This window comes from Gouania willdenowi, chromosome 14 (genome assembly GCF_900634775.1).
Source record: "Gouania willdenowi chromosome 14, fGouWil2.1, whole genome shotgun sequence".
NCBI classification, from domain to species: domain Eukaryota; kingdom Metazoa; phylum Chordata; class Actinopteri; order Blenniiformes; family Gobiesocidae; genus Gouania; species Gouania willdenowi.
The window spans coordinates 12,892,784-12,912,544 of NC_041057.1; the positions used below are offsets into that span (position 1 = coordinate 12,892,784).

General features: G+C 38.7%; 1 protein-coding gene across 2 annotated transcripts in view; it reads left to right on the forward strand.

Annotated features, from left to right (window-relative positions):
* Window positions 1-15,483, forward strand: part of LOC114475810 (transcription factor COE1-A-like) — a 100,531-nt gene extending 85,048 nt beyond the window's left edge. Inside the window, exons 12-17 of one of the 2 annotated variants that reach the window (XM_028466926.1) lie at window positions 7,342-7,407; window positions 7,491-7,653; window positions 8,600-8,782; window positions 9,443-9,640; window positions 10,076-10,144; window positions 11,589-15,483. In XM_028466926.1, the coding sequence (XP_028322727.1) occupies window positions 7,342-7,407; window positions 7,491-7,653; window positions 8,600-8,782; window positions 9,443-9,640; window positions 10,076-10,143 (678 nt within the window). In that variant the 3' untranslated portion in view covers window position 10,144; window positions 11,589-15,483. The remainder of the gene's footprint in view (window positions 1-7,341; window positions 7,408-7,490; window positions 7,654-8,599; window positions 8,783-9,442; window positions 9,641-10,075; window positions 10,145-11,588) is intronic. The other variant, XM_028466927.1, reaches the window with a different exon arrangement.
* The last annotated feature ends 4,278 nt before the right edge of the window (window positions 15,484-19,761 follow it).

The following is a 19,761-nucleotide window of genomic DNA, read 5'->3' on the forward strand; positions in this document are numbered from 1 at the left end:
AGTGTACATGGCTCATGTGGTCACACGCATTGATCCAGTCATATTTGTCTGTGCGTATTCTCGGGATGTGACGATACCCTCAGTTCACGAGACGAGACAAGACGAGATTTTAAGAAAACTACATTGACAAAATATACATGTATGACTGACGTTTATTTAACTGAGCTGCACATGCATTTTGAAATGTTTTATTATAACTCTTTACATGCATGATGTAAGCATGAGCTTTTAATAAACTTCTTCCACAAATTGAAACTAAAACTAAAAATTATAAAAGTTAAAACAAAACAAATAAAATTATATATTTCTTTCTTTTTTTTTTCAAGTGCAATTAATATTATGTCCAAACCCAAATCAAAGTTCTACTCTGTCAATACTGAGTGCAAATAGTGCAAACAGAGCATGACCAAGTATGTCATTAACAACATGCTGCAACTACACAGCCAATAAGGTCTGGCAGGCTAGACGTAGCAAAGGTGCATTACTGCCCCCACAGGTCACAAATAGAAGTTTAGATAGCTCACAAAAAAATAATAATAATAATAATAATAATAATAATAATCTCGCGAGACAGATTTTTAATGCGAAAAGAAATCTTGTTGAGTTTAATTTTAGTCCAAAGACGATGACTGAAACTGAATCAAAATTTGCTGTCAAAATAAAAACTGATTGTTAATGACAGTGACCGTTATGGAGGAAATAATATATCTAATATTTTACACAACAAATACATATGTGCGCTTTGTCAACAATTGAGTGAAAGTACATGATGAGGAATAAACCACCAGGAGAACCAAATGCTTTGACCCGATGGAGTCAATAAGTGGTACTGTTGTAAGGAAAATGTAACATCCCGAAGATAAATATGTAGTGGTCTTATCTGTGTTATTTTTGTGAGGTGGCCAGTGTTTATCATTACTAAAAAAACATAAAGACGGGTTTGACAGTCTCACACTCATGCACACACTTTGTTGATGGCCTCGAGTATTGATCTGCAGTCACATGCAGGAGTTGTTTTGCAGTATTATGGAGGAGATGGACAGACGGGGCAGTGGAGTGTGTGAGAGGATTAACGGCAGACAGGCGAGGGTATAATTGTTCAGTGAACATTGGGGAAAAGTTTCTGGGTGCCAACACACAGATAATGTTCAGATGGCTGTTTGTGTCATTGAGAACTCCATGAAACTATTATTATTATTATTATTATATTCTTGTTTTATTTCTTTAATTTTGTTATAATTAAAACTTTGAGTTAGTTTATGCATATTAACATGAAACCCAGATTAGTATTTAATTTGACATTATTAGTGAAATGTAACTTTTCCTTATCCAGCGTTGAATTCGCTTGTTTTGATTTTCTTAGAAGAAAATAGAAAGACAAAAAAAATTAGAAAAATTGGGATTTTTGATCCAACACAAGTGTTTAATAAGACAGCCAAGGCAACTGGTGTATAAAATGTGTTGTATTACATTATACCTAATATATCTGTTGATATATTATTTATATTTCGCTTACGTAACTAATGTCAGAACAACTAGAAAAGAATATTAGTCATGAGCACCTTTTTCTGCAAATACTTGATAAATACCTGTCAGCACCTGCTGCTTAAACTCCTTCATATTTTTATCTTAATTTACCAGTAACTCATTATAAATGTTCTCATCACTCCATCTTATAGAGAATGACACTGATCAGTGTTTTATTTGCAGCCAAACATTAGAAAATTGTCATATTGACTTGATCTGAAGATGATAGGTAAAATAATAATAATAATAATAATAATAATAATAATAATAATAATAATACATTTCATTTAAAAGTGATTTTCTAGAAACTCACACTTTATAGGTTAAAACAACAACAGCAAATACAGTGATGAAAACACAGGAAGACATATACATCAGAAAAAAGAAAGAACATCAGTGAAAAAGTCAGGAAACATGCATAAATGAGTGAATGGTTGAATGTTAAAAGCTGAGTGAAACAGGTGAGTTTTGAGAAGTGGTTTGAATCAAGGTGGTGTTAATGATGAGCACTGAGATGAGATCTATCTCATCCTGCAGGTTCACTGCTGCGTGTCACCATCATCAGCCTCACTACGTTATTTTCTGGTGACTCACACGGCCGACATTGCGATGCATCTTTCTGATGATGTCATGCATCACTGAGGTCATGTCATCAGCAACACCAAAAATGAGTCACCCGGGCGGCGCTCGAACAAAGGGACATGAAACGACTGTTGGTGTGTGGGCAAAACGTTGTGTATGTTCATCACTTCACCGCCGATGAGAAGTAATCTGAAACCGTGCATCCTGATGCTATCTCATCATCGCGCATTAACGATCAAAATGCAAAGGACACACGTCGATATAGTTGTACACATATGAGCCATTGGGCGATATCCCTTTGAGCCCACGTGTAAAGTATGACATCACTTTAGTATAAGGTGTGACCCTACATGTACAGCATCCCTAATGGCACATTAGAAGAAGATCAAGCAGCTAATGTGGCAGCATTAGGACGAATAAGTCATGTGTGTGTGTCGTGTCTGGCATACGCTTGGTACACACACACACACATCTGACCCTGCAGACTTTCAGCTCAGCATTTCCTGGTCCTAATGTGCACGACATGTGTGTGACTGCCTGTGTGTGTATAATATATGGTTATCACATTAGTGCTGGTCATAACTCACACAGTAAAAGCTCCCAGACACCTCCTGTTATTCTTTCTCTCTGCCAGCAGATCTGGCTTTTCTTTCACTCACCTTCTGCCTACGCACATTATTGTTTTATGTTTATTTACCGTATATCATGAACTAGACAGAAATAGATGCTACCAAAGGCTGAAATATCTTGAAATAGTCTTTGCATCACATCAACTTTCCTTTAAAAAAAAAAATGGAATGATTGACATGACATAAAATGAAATGACAGACAGGTCTGTGTCAGGTATGTTTTTTTTTTAAAATACTTGACAATGCTTGAAATGTAGGGACAAAGTGATTAAAGCTTCAAATTCCTGATTTATGATATAAAACAAGCGGAGCAAGACCTGTGGTTTAGGACAAAACATTTCAGGAAGTTTTGTTTTTTTGCTGTCACTACTTGACTTATTCAGAAAGAGTCTTGGCAGCAGTTGATAGACAGAAACACGTAGGAGGGAGTTGATCCCAAAACATCCTCTGTTAGTGCTTATCTGGTGGTTCACATGTCAAAAAACAACAGTGCAACCAAATCTGACAAAATAAATATGAATAAATTGCGACATTTACTAAACTACAGTTGCATCCATTCCACTTATTCTGATCTTTGCACTGGAGTCTTAGGTTGTAAACCTGCTCCACTCAGAAAGTTTTTAATCCATGCCCTCGTTGATAAAAAAATAAGTTTGTCTGACAGAACGAGAACTAATACGAGTTCCTATTGTTGCGAAAGTTCTTTAATTCCCTTTTTATTGTCACTCTCACTAACCTTAAAGGTGCCTCATTGATAAATCCAATGTAATTGATTTTGAGGCGACAATTACATCAGTGGTGTTGGAGCATTTTTTTACAAGTACAAGTATACACCTCGATATTTGCATCCAGTACCTAACCAGAGGTGGGAACAAGTCACTGCAACCCATGTCTCAAGTTATTCAATTCAACTTTATTTATATAACACAAATTACAACATTAGTTTTTTCAAAGTGCTATCGAAATATAAAAATCTTAAGAAAAAAAAGAACCGTCAAAGTCATGTCATGTCATGTCACTAAAATCCCGAGTAAAATCCAAGCCAAGTCTTAACAGGTCATGAGTACATAACGTACCACAGTTAGTGCCATTTTACAGAGCCAGTTCATCCAATTGATACAAGCAATGAATTACTTGAACAAAGTACATATTTGTTAAGTAACTGTGATATAATCTGATGCTTTTATAAACAAATCAATCCAGCATCTTTTTAGATTTAAAAATGTTTAAAAATAATTTTTTTTCCAAATCAATAATTAATCACTGTATAATCTTTAAAACTAAAGTATATCACTCTGCTAGTGAGCGCACGTCCCAGCCCAGCTTGATGTTTTCAGCTACTTCCTGATTGGCTGTCAGTTTGTTTATAGGTGGAGCTGTAAATTAAAGTCGAATTTGGGTTTAAAGTAGTGAAATAAAACATGTACAGTAGGTGGGGATATGAACATATTCAAGTTGGTTGCAACATGCCAAGACGAAGAAGAAGAAAAAGAAGAAGAAGACGATGGCGATGATGAAAATCCAGTTTTCCCTCTCATGGCAGTGCCGTGTTGCAAGGGTAAAAATATATTATTGCTCGTTAAAGCTGATATCCGGAGTTTCTGAGAAACGTCTAGATGTCCCGCCCTAAACAGCCTCACTTCCTCTCCCAATCTACTAGAAGCCACGCCTCTACTTTCCTGCACGCGCATCGCGGAACATAATAAGGTCGCACCGATATAGGTCTATAGGTCAGGTACGAGCCAAAATCATATTTACCTGTTTGCTGTTGTGACGCGCGGCCTTGTTTCTGTGCACAGTTCCGCATTCACTTTGATTGACAGTCTCAAACACAGGAAGTCGAAGCCTATTGGCTGGGTGCACTCAGCAATTGTTTCCATTTGTATAGGAGTCTATAGGATGAAGGAGGGACTTACTGTATATACATTAATGTATATGAATGACCACTGGCTGTAGCCCATATTCAAAGACTAGTTAGGTATTTTTTCGCATTTCAAAAGAATCATACATTAATATAGGTTTATCAGAAACTCCGGATATCAGCTTTAACAATAATTGCATTTTATAAAATATTTTGTCATGGAAGGGTAGGAATCAAGTATTTCCGATTAAACAAGCTCAAGTCCGAGCGAAGTCATGAGTCATTTGTTTTCAAGTTGCAAATCCTTCGTGATTTTGTCAAGTTGAGTCTTAAACTCATCAATTTATGACTCGAGTCCACACCTTTGCCTAATACCAATATCGTTGTTGACCAAACTCTAATTAAAACCCTCATCTTCCCCCTCAAAGGCTAATTCGCTAACGTTCAAACACTGATCTCTTAGTGAGCGGATACATGTGTCTGTGTTCTAGCAGACAAACATCTGAGACTACATTCAGAAATAATCTTTTCATAATCATTATGTTTGGACATAATGAAGTAAACGACAACAGCTTTTCCTAATTTTTCTCAATTCATCAAACCTAAATAATGATTCTCCTTGTTGAATCTTATGCGTTTTCAGCACAATTCTGTCTCAGCTATTTTTCAGAATATGACAGCAGATTTCCCGTTGAAACCATCAGAGAAGCTATACCTGAAATTAATTAGTTGATGTGCGAGTTTTATAAAAGGCAGAAAACAGAACAAAGAGTTTATTTCCAGCCGTCAGAGTGTCTGTGAATGATGAAGCATCAGAAGCCTGCAGAGCTGATAATGATGATGTCACGGGAGAATCATCTTTCCTTCCCGTTTATCAGTTACTGGCCTTACTGGAACCATTCACACTCTTGGGATCAAGTTTCTGTGTGTGCGCGCAATGTGTGTGTGTGTGTGTGTGTGTGTACCTACAGAAGGATAATAATGAGGTTGGTTAACGGAGAGTCAGCTGGACCATAATATAGTGTAAAAGATTGAATTCAGCACCGTGGACAGGCACACTAGAACTGCTGACTAACTCTGTGACCTCCTGTGTGTAAGTGTGACACACACACGCACACACAGAAGCAATATGTTCTATCAGGAACATAATCACAGGAGAGCTCACCAGCAGCCAGCCATAAGTATGTGTATGTGTATGTATGTGTGTGTGTGTGTTTGTGTGTGTGTGTCACACGGTGCAGGTTAATACTGAGAAGCACAGAGTAATTTGCTCTCTGTTGCTGCTACGCCTCTCGCTGTGAGAGCCACAACACATTAGCTGTTAAACAAGACACCTTAGACCTCGGGGTGAGCGTCAAGAGGAGAGCGAGTGTGGGAGAGAGATGAGGAGGAGCGGAATTAGTGAAAGGACTGAGAAAAAGAAAAAGGTTGGAGAAGCAGTGGATGACATTCCCTGGGGTGGAGGTGGAGCAGGAAGGAGGACAGGTAAAGATTGATGAAGGCGGAAGAGGAAGCAGATTGGGAAATAAGTGAGGCAAACTCAAGAAACACAGTTTTTATCAAGAGAATGAAAAAAATAATAATAATATCCTTACATGTGCCGACATCCAGAAACAATGCAGATCATTTTGGGGTCTATTCTCCCGTCTGGACTTAAGTGCTTTTTTGTACTCCTGCAGTTACGCACTTCTCTCATCGCTGTAAAGCGTGACCGAGTTAGATGCGCTGGAGATATGAGGAAATAACCCAGCCGCAGATCATCCTGCTTTAACACAGAGGGATGTTTGCAGTGAAACAGAACTATTGGCTTCCATAATACGTCGTTTTAAATATAAATAGTTTAAAGTGACCTGAGCCTCATTAATATATGTGTGGGAACAGTTTCTGGTCCATCCTCATCTGCATATGACAGCTTATTTCACTCTGTAGTGGATCAAACTGTGACTTTACGTTGGACATAGTATGAAAACAGTTTGTGTCTGTCAGAGTTTCAATTAATCGTGCAGCAGCAGCTGAGTGATCACAGCTGCTGCTGCACGACGCACATGTCTGTGTGGCTTCAAATGTAACTAAGTCCATATTTCTAGTGCAATATAATGTTTCACTTTATCGGGGCGCTGCACTTATTCCAGGGTTAGATGCGCGCAAGAGGAAAAGGACTTACGCACACCGGAGAATGCGCGTAAAGGTGATTTGAAGGGGAACACCCACATTTCAGGGACGCTCAGCCCACAGTGCGTAACTGGGATGAAGGCGCGCAGCAACTGACTTAAGTACAGGGGGAGAATAGCACAGCGCAGCTGCGCGGCTTTTTCCACATGGGAGAATAGAGCCCTTTAAGTGCACGGTTACTCGAACAGAGCAGCTCTTAACTAAAACTAATGATACCTTTTCACTTCAGTGTGACTTAAAGAGAGAAGCACAGCTAATGAGCCTACAGAGCACTTTAGAAAAAGACTTTGTGCCTTAAAAATACCTGCCACTTTAGGATGTTCTTTAGATGCATTAAAAAAAAGAAAAAACATTCGACTTGACAGGAAATGATACGTCTTTAAAAGGAGAAGTGAGCAATTTGTTTACCGTGAGAAGGCACTGAATAGATAAAAGAAGAAATGTGTTAGATTTCTTACAAGTTGTTAAATGCATCATTCCTCTAAATATGAAAGAAAAAAAGCACAGAAGTTTCTTCTTATAAGATCAACCAATACAAATAACAGGTTCTTTGTTCTTGTTTTTGTTTAGGAGGTTATTTTGAAGCGAGCGGCCGACTTGGTTGAAGCTTTGTATGGTTTGCCTCATAATAACCAGGTGAGAGAGAAAACATGTGACTGAGTGCGAAAAGAAAGGGAGTTGATGAGATTGTTCTGATCACAATTGTCTTCATTTTGCAGGAAATCATCCTTAAACGTGCAGCGGACATTGCAGAAGCTCTCTACAGTGTCCCCAGAGGACACACCCAGCTCTCTGGCTCCACCCACACCAGCATGATGGGAGTCAACTCCTTCACTGGGCAGCTGTCTGTCAATGTATCTGAGCCAACTCAATCCAATCAGGGTGAGAGCAAAAAAAGAAAAAAAATCAATAGCAGCCAGTCTAAGTGGTTTGGTTGGATCGGGTTTTATCAAGGTTTGCACGAAGTATCAGAAGAAAATGGGTTTTGTTAAAGTGCCATTAATTTAAAAAACCAATAACACTTTTTTGTTTTATAAGTGGTGCTTCCTCCATCTTTTCCATGAAGCCCTTTTGTCCTGTTCAGGTTTGCAGATGTTGAAATGTCATGTCCGAAAACAACTTTTTTGTGATGGCTGTAAAACAGTTTCTGCGTTGTTCTAAATTAAATGTATTTTTTCTCTTTCTTGTAAACACTGATTAGCATTAAAGCTGCTACACCCGATCATTGTCTTTATTTGATAAAATCTTAGCGTAGTCCTGATGGATCAATGAATCAAAAGAAAAGGAAAAACAAGTTGAAATTGGTGCTTGAAAGTTTGTCATCATCACCAAAAATGCTCCGTTTGATGATGTTTTTGCGCATTGCATTGTGGGATGTGGTCGCAGAAAAGAGTGCATAGAGTGTGTGTTCACTTGATTCTGATATCGGAAAGAATACCAGGAACAAACTAGAACAATCGAATCACTGTCCTTGTCCGGTGAAGAAACACAAGAAAAATAGAAATAAAAACACTTATGCATCCATTTACAGGACTCCACATCCCACAATGCAATGTGCCAAAATGTCAAAAAAAAAAAAAAAAAAAAACAGACTGTTTAAGGTGATGATGAAAACAAACTTTAAAGTGGCAATTTTGAACTTTTTCCTTTCCTTTTTGAGTAAATGGTGTTCGATGCATTCATCTTTGAGGGATACACTAAGATTTTATCTAATAAAAAACAAGTAGAACAGTAACCCTTAAACCTGGATTTGCTCAGTTGGTTTGTTCCAAATCAAATCATTGAAACCCATCAATAAGGAATTGTCCTCCTCCTCTTCCTACGACAGGTTTTGTACGGAGCAGCAGTAGCGTGTCACCTCATGGTTACGTGCCCAGCTCTACTCCTCAGCAGACCAGCTACACCTCAGTCACCAGCACCATGAACGGCTATGCTAACAACACCGGCATGACCAACCTTGGAGGCTCACCCACCTTCCTCAATGGCTCTGCAGCCAACTCGCCTTATGCCAGTGAGTAAACATGTGCATGTTCGCTCACAAAAAAAAACACAACTGTACCCTCCACATGCATGTAGCGGCACATATGCCAAAACACACACACCAATGTGCTCAGAAAGTGAACGTCTTAGATCAAGATTCCCCTCATGGGGCTTCTGTCACTGTATCTTCAAAAGATATCACCAACTTATAGCTTGTAGCATAGTTTTGTCGTCCATCTAGTTTCCCTCCCTCCTTCCTTGTGTGTCTTTGATGTGACAGCCACACCCTTTCCCTCCCTGGTGCCGACGACATGTTCCTCCACTCCGGATAAGATGACAGAAATTAGAGGAAAGAATGGAAAAAAGAAATATGGGAGATATTCAGTATTGTTTGTTTTCTAAAACTGTTTTGTCTCTCTGATGGTGTTGAAAGAAGTTTAAAAAATCTGAAGATCTGACTTAAAAAAAAGGATGCATATAGTATACATGATGCAACATTTGAAGGTACAATGCGTTAAAAATGGACAAATAATGGTTTATTGTTAAACCTGTCACAGCTTTTAAAGATCTGATAGAAATGTGTTTATTATCATTAACAATCACATGTGTCCAGTCAAAGACATTAGATCTTTTGATCTATTTTATGTCCATCACTAATCTCTCTCTCTCTCTCTATGCCCCTCCTGTTCAGTCGTCCCATCCAGTCCCACCATGGCCTCCTCCACCTCTCTACCCTCCAACTGCTCCTCCTCCTCTGGTGTCTTCTCCTTCTCTCCAGCCAACATGGTCTCGGCGGCTGTTAAGCAGAAGTCTGCCTTCGCCCCGGTGGTCCGACCCTCATCCTCCCCTCCACCATCCTGCAACAGTGCCAACGGCAACGGGCTCCAAGGTAATTCACCGTGGCAGTCCGTCAGGGGGAGGAAAACCCATGCTGATTAATTCAGGGGGTTTTCCTTCCAAGGAGTTTTTCGGTTTACACCTTTCCATTGGTTTTAACGATGCCCTTTGAGCACCTGTCGCTTGGCAGAGGTTCGCGCTTTTTAGTGCTCTTGTTAAACTCATAATTTCCGTTTGAACTCTGTTATTTTTTAAATAATTATGTTACTTTATTTTAGATATAACTTAAACGTGAATCTACATTATCTTCCCTCTTCTTTTGGAGCCATGAATCCTAAAACCTTTTTTTTTTAGCTTCATTGTTGTTGTTTTTTTGCCCTTGTTTATGAATGTTAAAGCTTTCTAAATCTGTTTTCATCTTTGACTTTTCCTCCTAACCTCTAACGTTTCTTTCTTCATACTTTACCCCTCTACTTTTCTCTAACAGATCAAACATTTGTGGACTCTAGCAAGTACTCAGCAGCCAGTTCTCTACAAGGCCTGGCCTTCACCTGAAGTATGTTCCTCAACTATTCTCTTCTTTCACCTCTACAAGCATGCACACTTTGCACGATTGATTGATTAATTTCCCTAAAGCACAAAATATTTTTCATCAGAAATTTCAAGGGTTTTATTTCCAGTCCCGTTAGAATCTTGAGGCTTCTTTCTGTCATTATTGCAGCCAACAATCACACAAAATCGAACATAGTTTGCAACTACTTTGGATTACTACGACTTGTACTGGTACTAATGCTCCACCATACATTTGCATGCAGTCCAACTAAGCTCTGGCAAAAGACTTTCCCTAATGAATGTTGCAGTTATGATATGAAGCTACAAATTTGAAAAGTTTTTTAGATCTTTGGACCTGTGGGCGTGCACTGTAGCCATTCCCACTGAATGTTCTTGAAGACATAATACAGCGCTTAGGAGCGCAGCCATCTTGCAAATTTGATGTCATTTAGAGCCAGAGTCTGTGCAGTAGGGTCCTACGGGAGGAGCCCTGGTAACATGTCCGGCCCATTTAGCGTACTGCCCAATCATCGGCTGTCAATCATCGTCATATATGACGTAAAATTCCGTTTTTCAACCTCAAATAACTTATTTAAAACAAACTTCACAGAAAAATGAGCACTTGAACACACTTTAGGGTGATAATAACTAATGATCACAGCAGAGTTTAGGTTTGGAAAAAAAATATGCAACAAATATTTACAGTTTGACCAACATCCGATTCGTTATCATCGAGGAGGCTAAAAAAAAAGCTTCACTTTCTCGGGAGGATGTCCCGTCCATCTTTTTTTTTAACCATCTATGGTTCGTAGCTGCAAGACCAGGTTTATCTGCAGACGTTCAAATATATTTATACTCATCTTCATTTTGTTCCTTTTTCCACCTTCCTCTCTCACCTTCACATCTTCCTCCTACACTCATATTCACCCCTCAGTTATTCTCCAAGGTTTTAAGTATTACGTAGAAGATGAATTATTTTGCGCATTTGTCCAAATAAAATATTTTCTCTAGATAGATAAAGTCATGTGCTGTCAAAAGCCTACTTTTGCAGAAAGTCGGAATAAACCTCAGATTGAGAACTGATGCACACCTGCATGTGTGTGCATTGATTTGGGCTGGTCCCAGCTCCTCGCATGTTGACACCCATCCCTGGGGTTTACAGACAACCCATGCTATGATGCAAGCTGTCACGCTTAAGTGCAGTGAAGTGCACCAACTGTTGATGTGCAGTGTGTGTGTGTGAGAGTGTGAGTGAGAGAAAAGGAGTGAAATGGTTCATCCTCTGCTTGATCTGGGCTTGCTTTTATCTAGTGAATCTTTAGACAGCTGCACAGATGGTAACAGGCTCGAAAAGAAACTGTTGATGAGGTAAATACGTCTGTGTGATTATAATTCTCTCTTTTCTGTCTCCCCTGCATCCCTTTTTTTTTCCCTTCTACCCATGACAGCAATCCCAGGAATGATCATCCCGCCTATGTAAAGGTGCGAGTGCATGATTGCGTGTGCGACTGTGTGTGAGCTGAACAAAGCACACGCTCCCCGACAGAGAATTCTGTGCGATGTCGGACTCCGGTCGATGAAGGATGCAGCTGTCCCGATTTTGAAGGAACAAAACCCAACTCAGGCCCTTTTTCTTAAGACAAAACACAACTGCGAGCTAAACAGGAGAACAAATAAACAAGACTGTTTGCAGGAAAACACATTGTTTATACTTTGTACACTATGATGCTTTTATAGGAGAACGGCCACGTCTACACTCGGACTCTCTCTGGACACAGAAAGTGTATTTATTTTTGAGAGTCCCCTTTTGATTGACTTTATTTGTTTTACTTTTTGTGCAACAGTTACCATGTGAATATTTTCTTCCTGGTGTAACCTACATAAGGGATTTTCATATTTATAAAGTTTTCTCTTTTTTTTTTTTTTAAATGAAGGAATATAATGTGAAGGATGCCTAACAGTAGTAGAGAGTCAAACCCTTGATGAAGTCGCAGGGTTTAAATCAAGCCAACACAGAAAAGCCAAACCGAAGACCCGCTTTTACTCCTCCTCACACACCCCAGAGACTGTGCTCAGCCATTCAGCCCAAGTATCAGATGCCTCCCACCTGCAGTTTCAGCCATTCTCCAGTTCCTCCAGCGCTCACGCCCTGCTGCTCCTACACTCTACGTCTTTGAAAACATGCCCTGCAGCCAACAATGTGCGCACAGAGAGTAAAATCACTTGTTTAACTAACCAGAAACAGATTTACTTCCACCATGCAGCAGCCAAAAAGGAAATATAACTCTCTTTAGTGTTGATTCAGGACTGATCTGACAGGAAAGATCTGTGTAAAAAAAAAAAGGCCATTAATGAGCGCTACTACTTCCCCACACGGGAATGTGTGAGCACAGGGTGCCAACAACAGCTTCACTGTCAAGGATTTTACCCCAAAATGACCACAAATGTCCCCAAATTCGCCGCAAGACCACATCCATTACACTCCAGCCTCAGCCACAGATGACCTTTATTCAATGCAGAAACTCATCTTAAAACAATTCCTGTCATTTTGACTCTGAGTTTGTTGTTGGACATTTAAAATAAGGTTTTGTATCATCCTATCCTGTTTGCTGTGTTGTTGTTTTTTTTTTTACTTTTTGCCAATGAGTGAGCTGTGTTTGCATGAGATTTGCCTTCGTGAAGAGTAACTCTTCATATTTGAGTGGGAGAAACAAACCAACAAATGTCAAGTCCACACAGAAGCACTCATTTTTAGGTCGTGCAAAACATGCAGCTGAGGTGACAAGATTATTTGTTGTCAGTCATCACAAGCTTAAAATAGATGGCACTCCTGGATTGAAACCTGTCACAGCAGGAGCCAGCCTAGTTACTTCATAAATGTTACATTTAAGTATTTGTTTTGTGACATTAAGACAGAAACTAAGTGTCAGTTTTATAGCAAAGGGCAGTAACGTGGCTTAAATTCCCTTTTTTTTATTTTTATTTTTATTTTTTTGCAACAGTTCAGTTTGCCCAAAGTTCTCAGCTGAGACTTTCATACCTAAACAATCTTAATTAGTTTTTCTTTGTATTTGACATATTTGATATCTGTTTATATTTCATGTGCAAATTTAAGGAATGGGCCTATGGAATGGGATAGGAAAAAGGTCATAGTTATTAATTTAAACAGAACTCCAAACTTACAGGAACTACAGTATAGAGAACCTACATCTCAACTTCCAAAAAACTACCCTTCATGAGTTTGTCAAATATTGTTCGAGCAGGTCTTCCTTCTTCCTCTGATTCTTTTCTTTTTTTTTTTTGAAGCTGCTGGGGAAGATCTATAAGATTTTTGAAACTGTACCTGTTCTCATCCACTACTGATGCCAGTGTGACCCCAAAAACTCTGCCAAAATGACATTTCTGGTGTTTTCATGGATTGAAAGTTGTGCAAAAACAATCTCAGATGTTGACATCATGGCTTTCTATGGAAATAAAAAAAACAAAAATGGCCAAAATCTTACGTTCAACGGAGTGACGTCACGGAGAACAAACCAGAACAAAAATGTCTTCGAGCTAATCGCTGTCTTCCTTGCGCGGCGAACAAACACTTCCTATCAGAAATTCAACTTTGAAAATTCTAGGAGATTCCCGATCCCACAATGCAATGCACAAACAATTTCCAAAGTTTAAGTCAAATAACCACTTAACAAGCTTGTGAGCGGCAGTTTCAACCGTTGACATTTGTTTGTGAGTAAATTCTTCAATTTTTCAGAAGAAATATCTTTGATTTATTCATCAATGAGGTTTTTACGTTACAAAAAAATTTGATTTATCGTCCCCAGCAGGTTTAATGGTTTCTACATCAATGCAGTTGCCTCACCTTTATTTAAATAAACTTCTAGCTGGATCTGCAACACCAACATGTATATATCATCTCTTGTCTCCTAATTTTGGCCTTAATAACTTCTCCACCTTAGCTGCTCCTATGAAATGTATACTGGTCATGCTCAGTCTTTACTTCTGCCACCTTCAAATTTTCTGTACATGAGGCAGAGCCACTGTCTCTAAACCATACGTAAATCTCCACTGTCAGAACAATTATTAATCACCTTTATGCAAGTTAGAACTAACATATCTCATGATGGTCTAAACCCAGCCCATGTTCCCTATAGCTTTTCTTGCCCTTACATTCCCCATGCAATGCAAAGATGAACAAAAATGGAAACATAAAGGAACATAGCTTTAGAGCTTCAAAGACAAAAGGCAACGACTCAACAATAAAATAGTCAAACACTCCAAAAACGGCAAAATCACAAAGTACTCCATAAAGTAGAAAGAAATATACTCTACAGCCTGTTAAGCTCTAGTTCAACTGGCGTCCCAGTGAAGAATAAGTTTGAAACTGGGAAATGAAACTATTAACACAAATGAAAAGACAAGAGATATGCAATTTTGTAAATTTAAAGCACATTAACAAAGAATTTTTTTATGACTTGGTGTGTTTGGGTAACAAACATACACCTGCCACACATGATTCACATAAGTGTGGGCTGAACAAATCATCTGATTGGACAAAAAACACCTATTTTATAGTAAAATAAAAGTTTAGATTTAAAGCTTCCGCAGCTTTTTTTTTTTATATTCACAATGTGAGACACTGTGATCACACATGAAAGAAGGAAGACTTTTTCTCATGATGTTGTTCATACTGTTACTGTTGAATGTTTTTGCATATATTTGTTCCATTGTGTGCAGTTCATTCCTATATGTCTATGATTGTCTGTGTTCGTCCCTCATGCGATGGATACTTGGACGGATATTCTTGGTTCATGAAGGCTGAAAGAGAGGAAGAAAAGGTTGAATTGCCTTTGATGTTTTCTCTACGTTTGTTCTATTTTATTTTACCTTTTTTTTTAAAAGTCGAGGCCACCTATTTATTTGATCCTAAACACGGGTCTGGAGGACCACTTTTGAATTTGTGCTTCCGTGAGTATGTGTGTCTGCGACTGTGTGTGTGTGTGTGTGTGTGTGTTCCAAAGTTTGTTTGTTTTTTTCATTGGTACATGTTATAAATACTTGTAAAGGAACATGTAAAAAGAGGTTTGTTGAAACTCTGATGGAAAGCACTTGTTTCGTGAGTAAAAACTTGTATCATGGCTTAACCCAACCTTTGAGCCTGCAGCGATGGGCGTCGCTCATACACACATTATCAGCTGTGTCAGTGTGGAGGAGGAAAGACCAGAGGAAACTACTGTAGGAATGATAATGTTGGATTTTTTTTTTTATCATTATTTTTAACTTTGAAGTGTAAAATGCTTTTTGACTCTCACAATATTTAATTAAAGTCCTTTCTTCTCTGTGTGTCGGCTGTTTGTGGCTCCTTATTGTCGTCTAAATTAAACACCGTCAGTCACACAGCTCTGGTGGTCTGCAGGGTTTTTTTAAATGGTTAAACTAAAACCCAAAAACAGCTGACAGGGCCACTGTACTGCAAGTTTTTTAGTTCTCGCTCTTTTTGCAGAGGTGATTGATCACAATCAGGTTTACTGACTGGAGTTAGTAAATCAAGGCTGTCAAACTCATTTTAGTTCAGGGGATAAATACGGACCAGTTTGATCTCATTGGGCCACGGATTTTATGAAGGAAAACAAGTAATTTCAAAATTATTGTACCATATAAGTTTGCACTTCGATGTATAATTAAAATACACAAAATATGTCAGAAACTGACAATATCAAAGCAATAAGTGCCTACAGGATTTTCACTTTAAATTTCCTAGATTTTGTGATCAATTTCAATTCAATTAAGCAAAAAAATGTCATAATTTGAGGAAAATGTAAGGATTCTCAAGGAGTTTTGAGTTTTGCAATCAAGCCATATAAGCACCAGGAAAACATTTGCAATTCACATACAAAATGATTCATGTTTTCTCTGTCATTTTTATTTTCTCCTGCAGGCTAAATTGGATGCTCCAAAGGGCCGGATTTGGCCCCCGGGCCATGAGTTTATTAACAGTGTATAATAAATGATAAGCTTTTGTTTTACAGTTCCAGTTAAAGACCTCAAACTTCACTCCACTCAGTGACCCAAAAGAGTAAAAGACTGAACGACTAAGTTTTCTCTAGATGGCACATTTATAACAATTTTAAAAATACTATTATTGTCTTATATAGATTAATTATGAAACGGCTCATTTATTCGACTGAAAACCCTCCATAAGCACTAATATTATCAGCCTAATGAAGGTAACTGAGCTTTAATTTTCATAGATTTGTTCAATAAAGAAAGGTAAAGGCAAAGAAATATACAACCGGAAATAAATAGCCTCAAGTTCTGACAATTCTGATTTCAGTGACTTCAGCAGACATATTTCTGTCTGTTGATTCATATTTCAGTCGTTCTACGAGCAATGTGGCCACTGTGGGACAGGCCTGAGTATTTAGAGTGTGTGATTGTGTGTGCGTGCTTTCCTGTGTTCATAAACAATATAAATTCTCCCGTAATGAGACAGATGGGCCCCGCCTGGAGTTGGCTGTCAACGTGACCACAGGCTGTGGGTGTGGGAAAGGACAAAGACTGTGAGGTGTTCTCCTTTTTGTAGCCTGCAGGCTTCATCAAAAAAAAAAAAAAAAAAAAAAAAAAAAAAGAGAAACCACAGATGTCTTATTGACACCAATTAGTTTGTCTCAAGATGCAACAAATTTATACACATGTGTGTTGAAAACACAGATATGTGATTTCCAACGACTGGTTGACTCTTTCTGTGCGTGTGTGGGTGCGTGCACGTGTAATAGCAAGTCTAAAGAATGAAGACGTCCATTAGCTAATGGATCCCTCTCCTCCCATTTTTTTTTCTTCTTTCCTCTTGTTCTTTTATCCCTCTCATCCACCCATCACTAGATCACACTCAGTGCATTTAACCCTATCAGGAGGTAACACACACACACACACACGCACGTTCCTACACCATCTAAAATCATTGTTAATCTTGTGTTAAAACTAAAAACTAATAAAAAATTAATTACAAGAGAGATTTAGAAGTATTTATAGAAATACGCTGGCCTCGAAACAATGAGGATGAAATCAATGTAATATCTGTGTGAATAGAGAAAGATGGAGCATTAACTTATTAACCATAATTTGCTTCTTCAGTCAGGAACAAACATATATGTTCCTTTACGGTTTTGATTTTAAAATATAACCAATAAAGAACAATTTAAAAAACTGATTTCCATTAAACTTGATGCACTTGTCCTGCCATTATTATTATTTACCATTCAATCCCATAGAAATTAGCAGATTAAATAAATGTATGTGAATGTAAATTTAGTGTAATGGAATTTAAAAGAAAAAATCTGAAAAGCTCTTTTGATCCTTGCACACATTACAGAAGCATAACTTTTTTACTCTTATTCAGGAATTATAGAAGGAAGTATGGAAATGAAGCCTCTGGTTGATATGATCTGGACATAAATGAATGAGAAAAAGGAGAATCAAAAGGAACAAAAGCAGAAGAAGGAGGGAAGGTATCAGAGAGCAGTGAGTGGTAAACTGAGAACCCTGCGAGTGGAAGTGGATCTGTTGATGAAGTCTAAGTGTGTGTGTGTGTGTATGTGCGTGTGTGTGTTGTAAAGGTTGGGCCTTTGCATTTGAAAGAGCGGTGCTGAGGCTGAGCACAGATGACTTTCCTCACTGGTGCCACTCCAAACCACTTGCAACACGCAGCTTCACACATCCTAAAGCACACTCCAACACACTCACTTAAATGAAGGGTTTGAAATTGAGCTGGGACTTGAAACGAATACTCCAAACAATTATCTTTCCCTCCCGCGCCTCCGACTCCTTTTCCACTGAATAAATTCACATCTGCATCCTATTTGTTCCCGCACTTCCTCACCTCGTCCTCCTCTTCTGTCATTTTCACCTCGCTCTGGTCTCCTCCCTCACAGGTGACAGCACCAGGTCCTCTGGGATTTGGATGCAATGGACTGACGCACAGAATGTGTTAACAGGGTAGTAGTCCACTCTGTGATGGCTGATTTTTGGGTAACAGATGCATAATGGCCAGACCGAGGAGACAAACATGGGGTCTCAAAAACAACACGTAATACCTTTTTACTGTGAAAGTAACGTATTTTTGCTTTTTACAATCAACGTAGGAAATACTTTTCCTGAAACTGAGTTCCTACTGATGAAAGAAGGAAGGCGCGTCTCACCCACAGGGGATGCGACACCCGCACCTTCATGAAACCAAAAAATCATCTCGCTCACTTTTTATAGAGGAATTCATTGTTGAAAAATGGAGTGGTCCAGTGAGATTGACTGAATGGTGATCAAGCCAATCACAGTCAGCCATTTGACGAAAGAGTCAACAGCGATGAGGAAAGTGACAACGAATGAGTAACAGGTGCCAAAAAAAAGGTCCAAAGGTGGCAAAATGTGGCAGGAAATGAGTGAAAAGTGACTCAAATGGGCCAAAAGCAGTCAAGAGTGGCAAAAAAATGACAAAAGGGAGCTTAAATGAGCAAAATGTGGCAAAAATGTTCGGGAAAAGGAAACCAGTGTTATTTATTGGGCAAAAGGTAGCATATTTGGATGAAAAGTGGCAAAAACTGGTTAAAGAATCAATACAAATTGGATAAAAGTGGCAAAAAGAACTTGCAAAAATGGACATAAAATTAGGAAAAGGGAAATTTATTGGCAAAAGAAAGATAAAATCTGAAAAAAAAAACTAAAATGTAAATTTTTTTGGAATGGGGCAAAAGGAAGTTGCAAAATGACCAAGGAAAAAGGTAAAAAGGGGTTTTCTGGGGCACATAAGAAATTAAAATTAAGACAAAGAGCCACATGCTGAGTATCACTGACTTTATAACAGCTTTATTATGGTTTTAGTAAATTAATTTAATAAACCAAATTGGGAGCCAACGGTTGCCTTACCCTCACTTTTAAAATCGCTGCTCCATCCATGGACAAGGGTATAAGCTAGAGTAAATTGTCTCTGAGGAATACTGAGTGTTTGTTTGAGGAGAATTGATTACGTTTAAGGAATGACAACTACTTTTCTAACATAAAATTTATCATTTAAAGAGATATATTTGCCCCTGGGCATTGTTTAAAAGTGATCAAGTGGTGTCAGTTTAGGTTATATTTGCACATTAGGGTGCGTTCACATCGAAAGAATTCTTATCAAAGTCTAGAGTAATTCAGGTGCACCATGAACACAAACGCTCTCAGCTCAAACCAAACACAGGAAGTGTGGAAGATGACGTAAAGCGCATGACATTGTGGGTTGGTAAGATACCAGCTACAGCATGAAACAAAACATCAAAACCACCGAAATCACGGCAATTTGTTGCTGCTCCATTGTTGAATGTTGTGAAAGAACAGGCAGAGAAGACTAAATTTACTGCACGCCGTTAAATGAGAGCCTCTACTTCTAATTTCTGTTCGTCTGTCCAGAGAAGTTTCTACACCAGTAACGGCGCACCCAGGCAACTAGCTCATGCAACTGCATCAGAGGCTGTTGGGACAGGATCAAAGTGTTCTGGGAACACAAACCAAGCCAAACGGGACTGTACCAGGATTAAAAAAGCAACCTCACTGTCTGTCAGGATGGGGATCACAATACACTACTAGAAA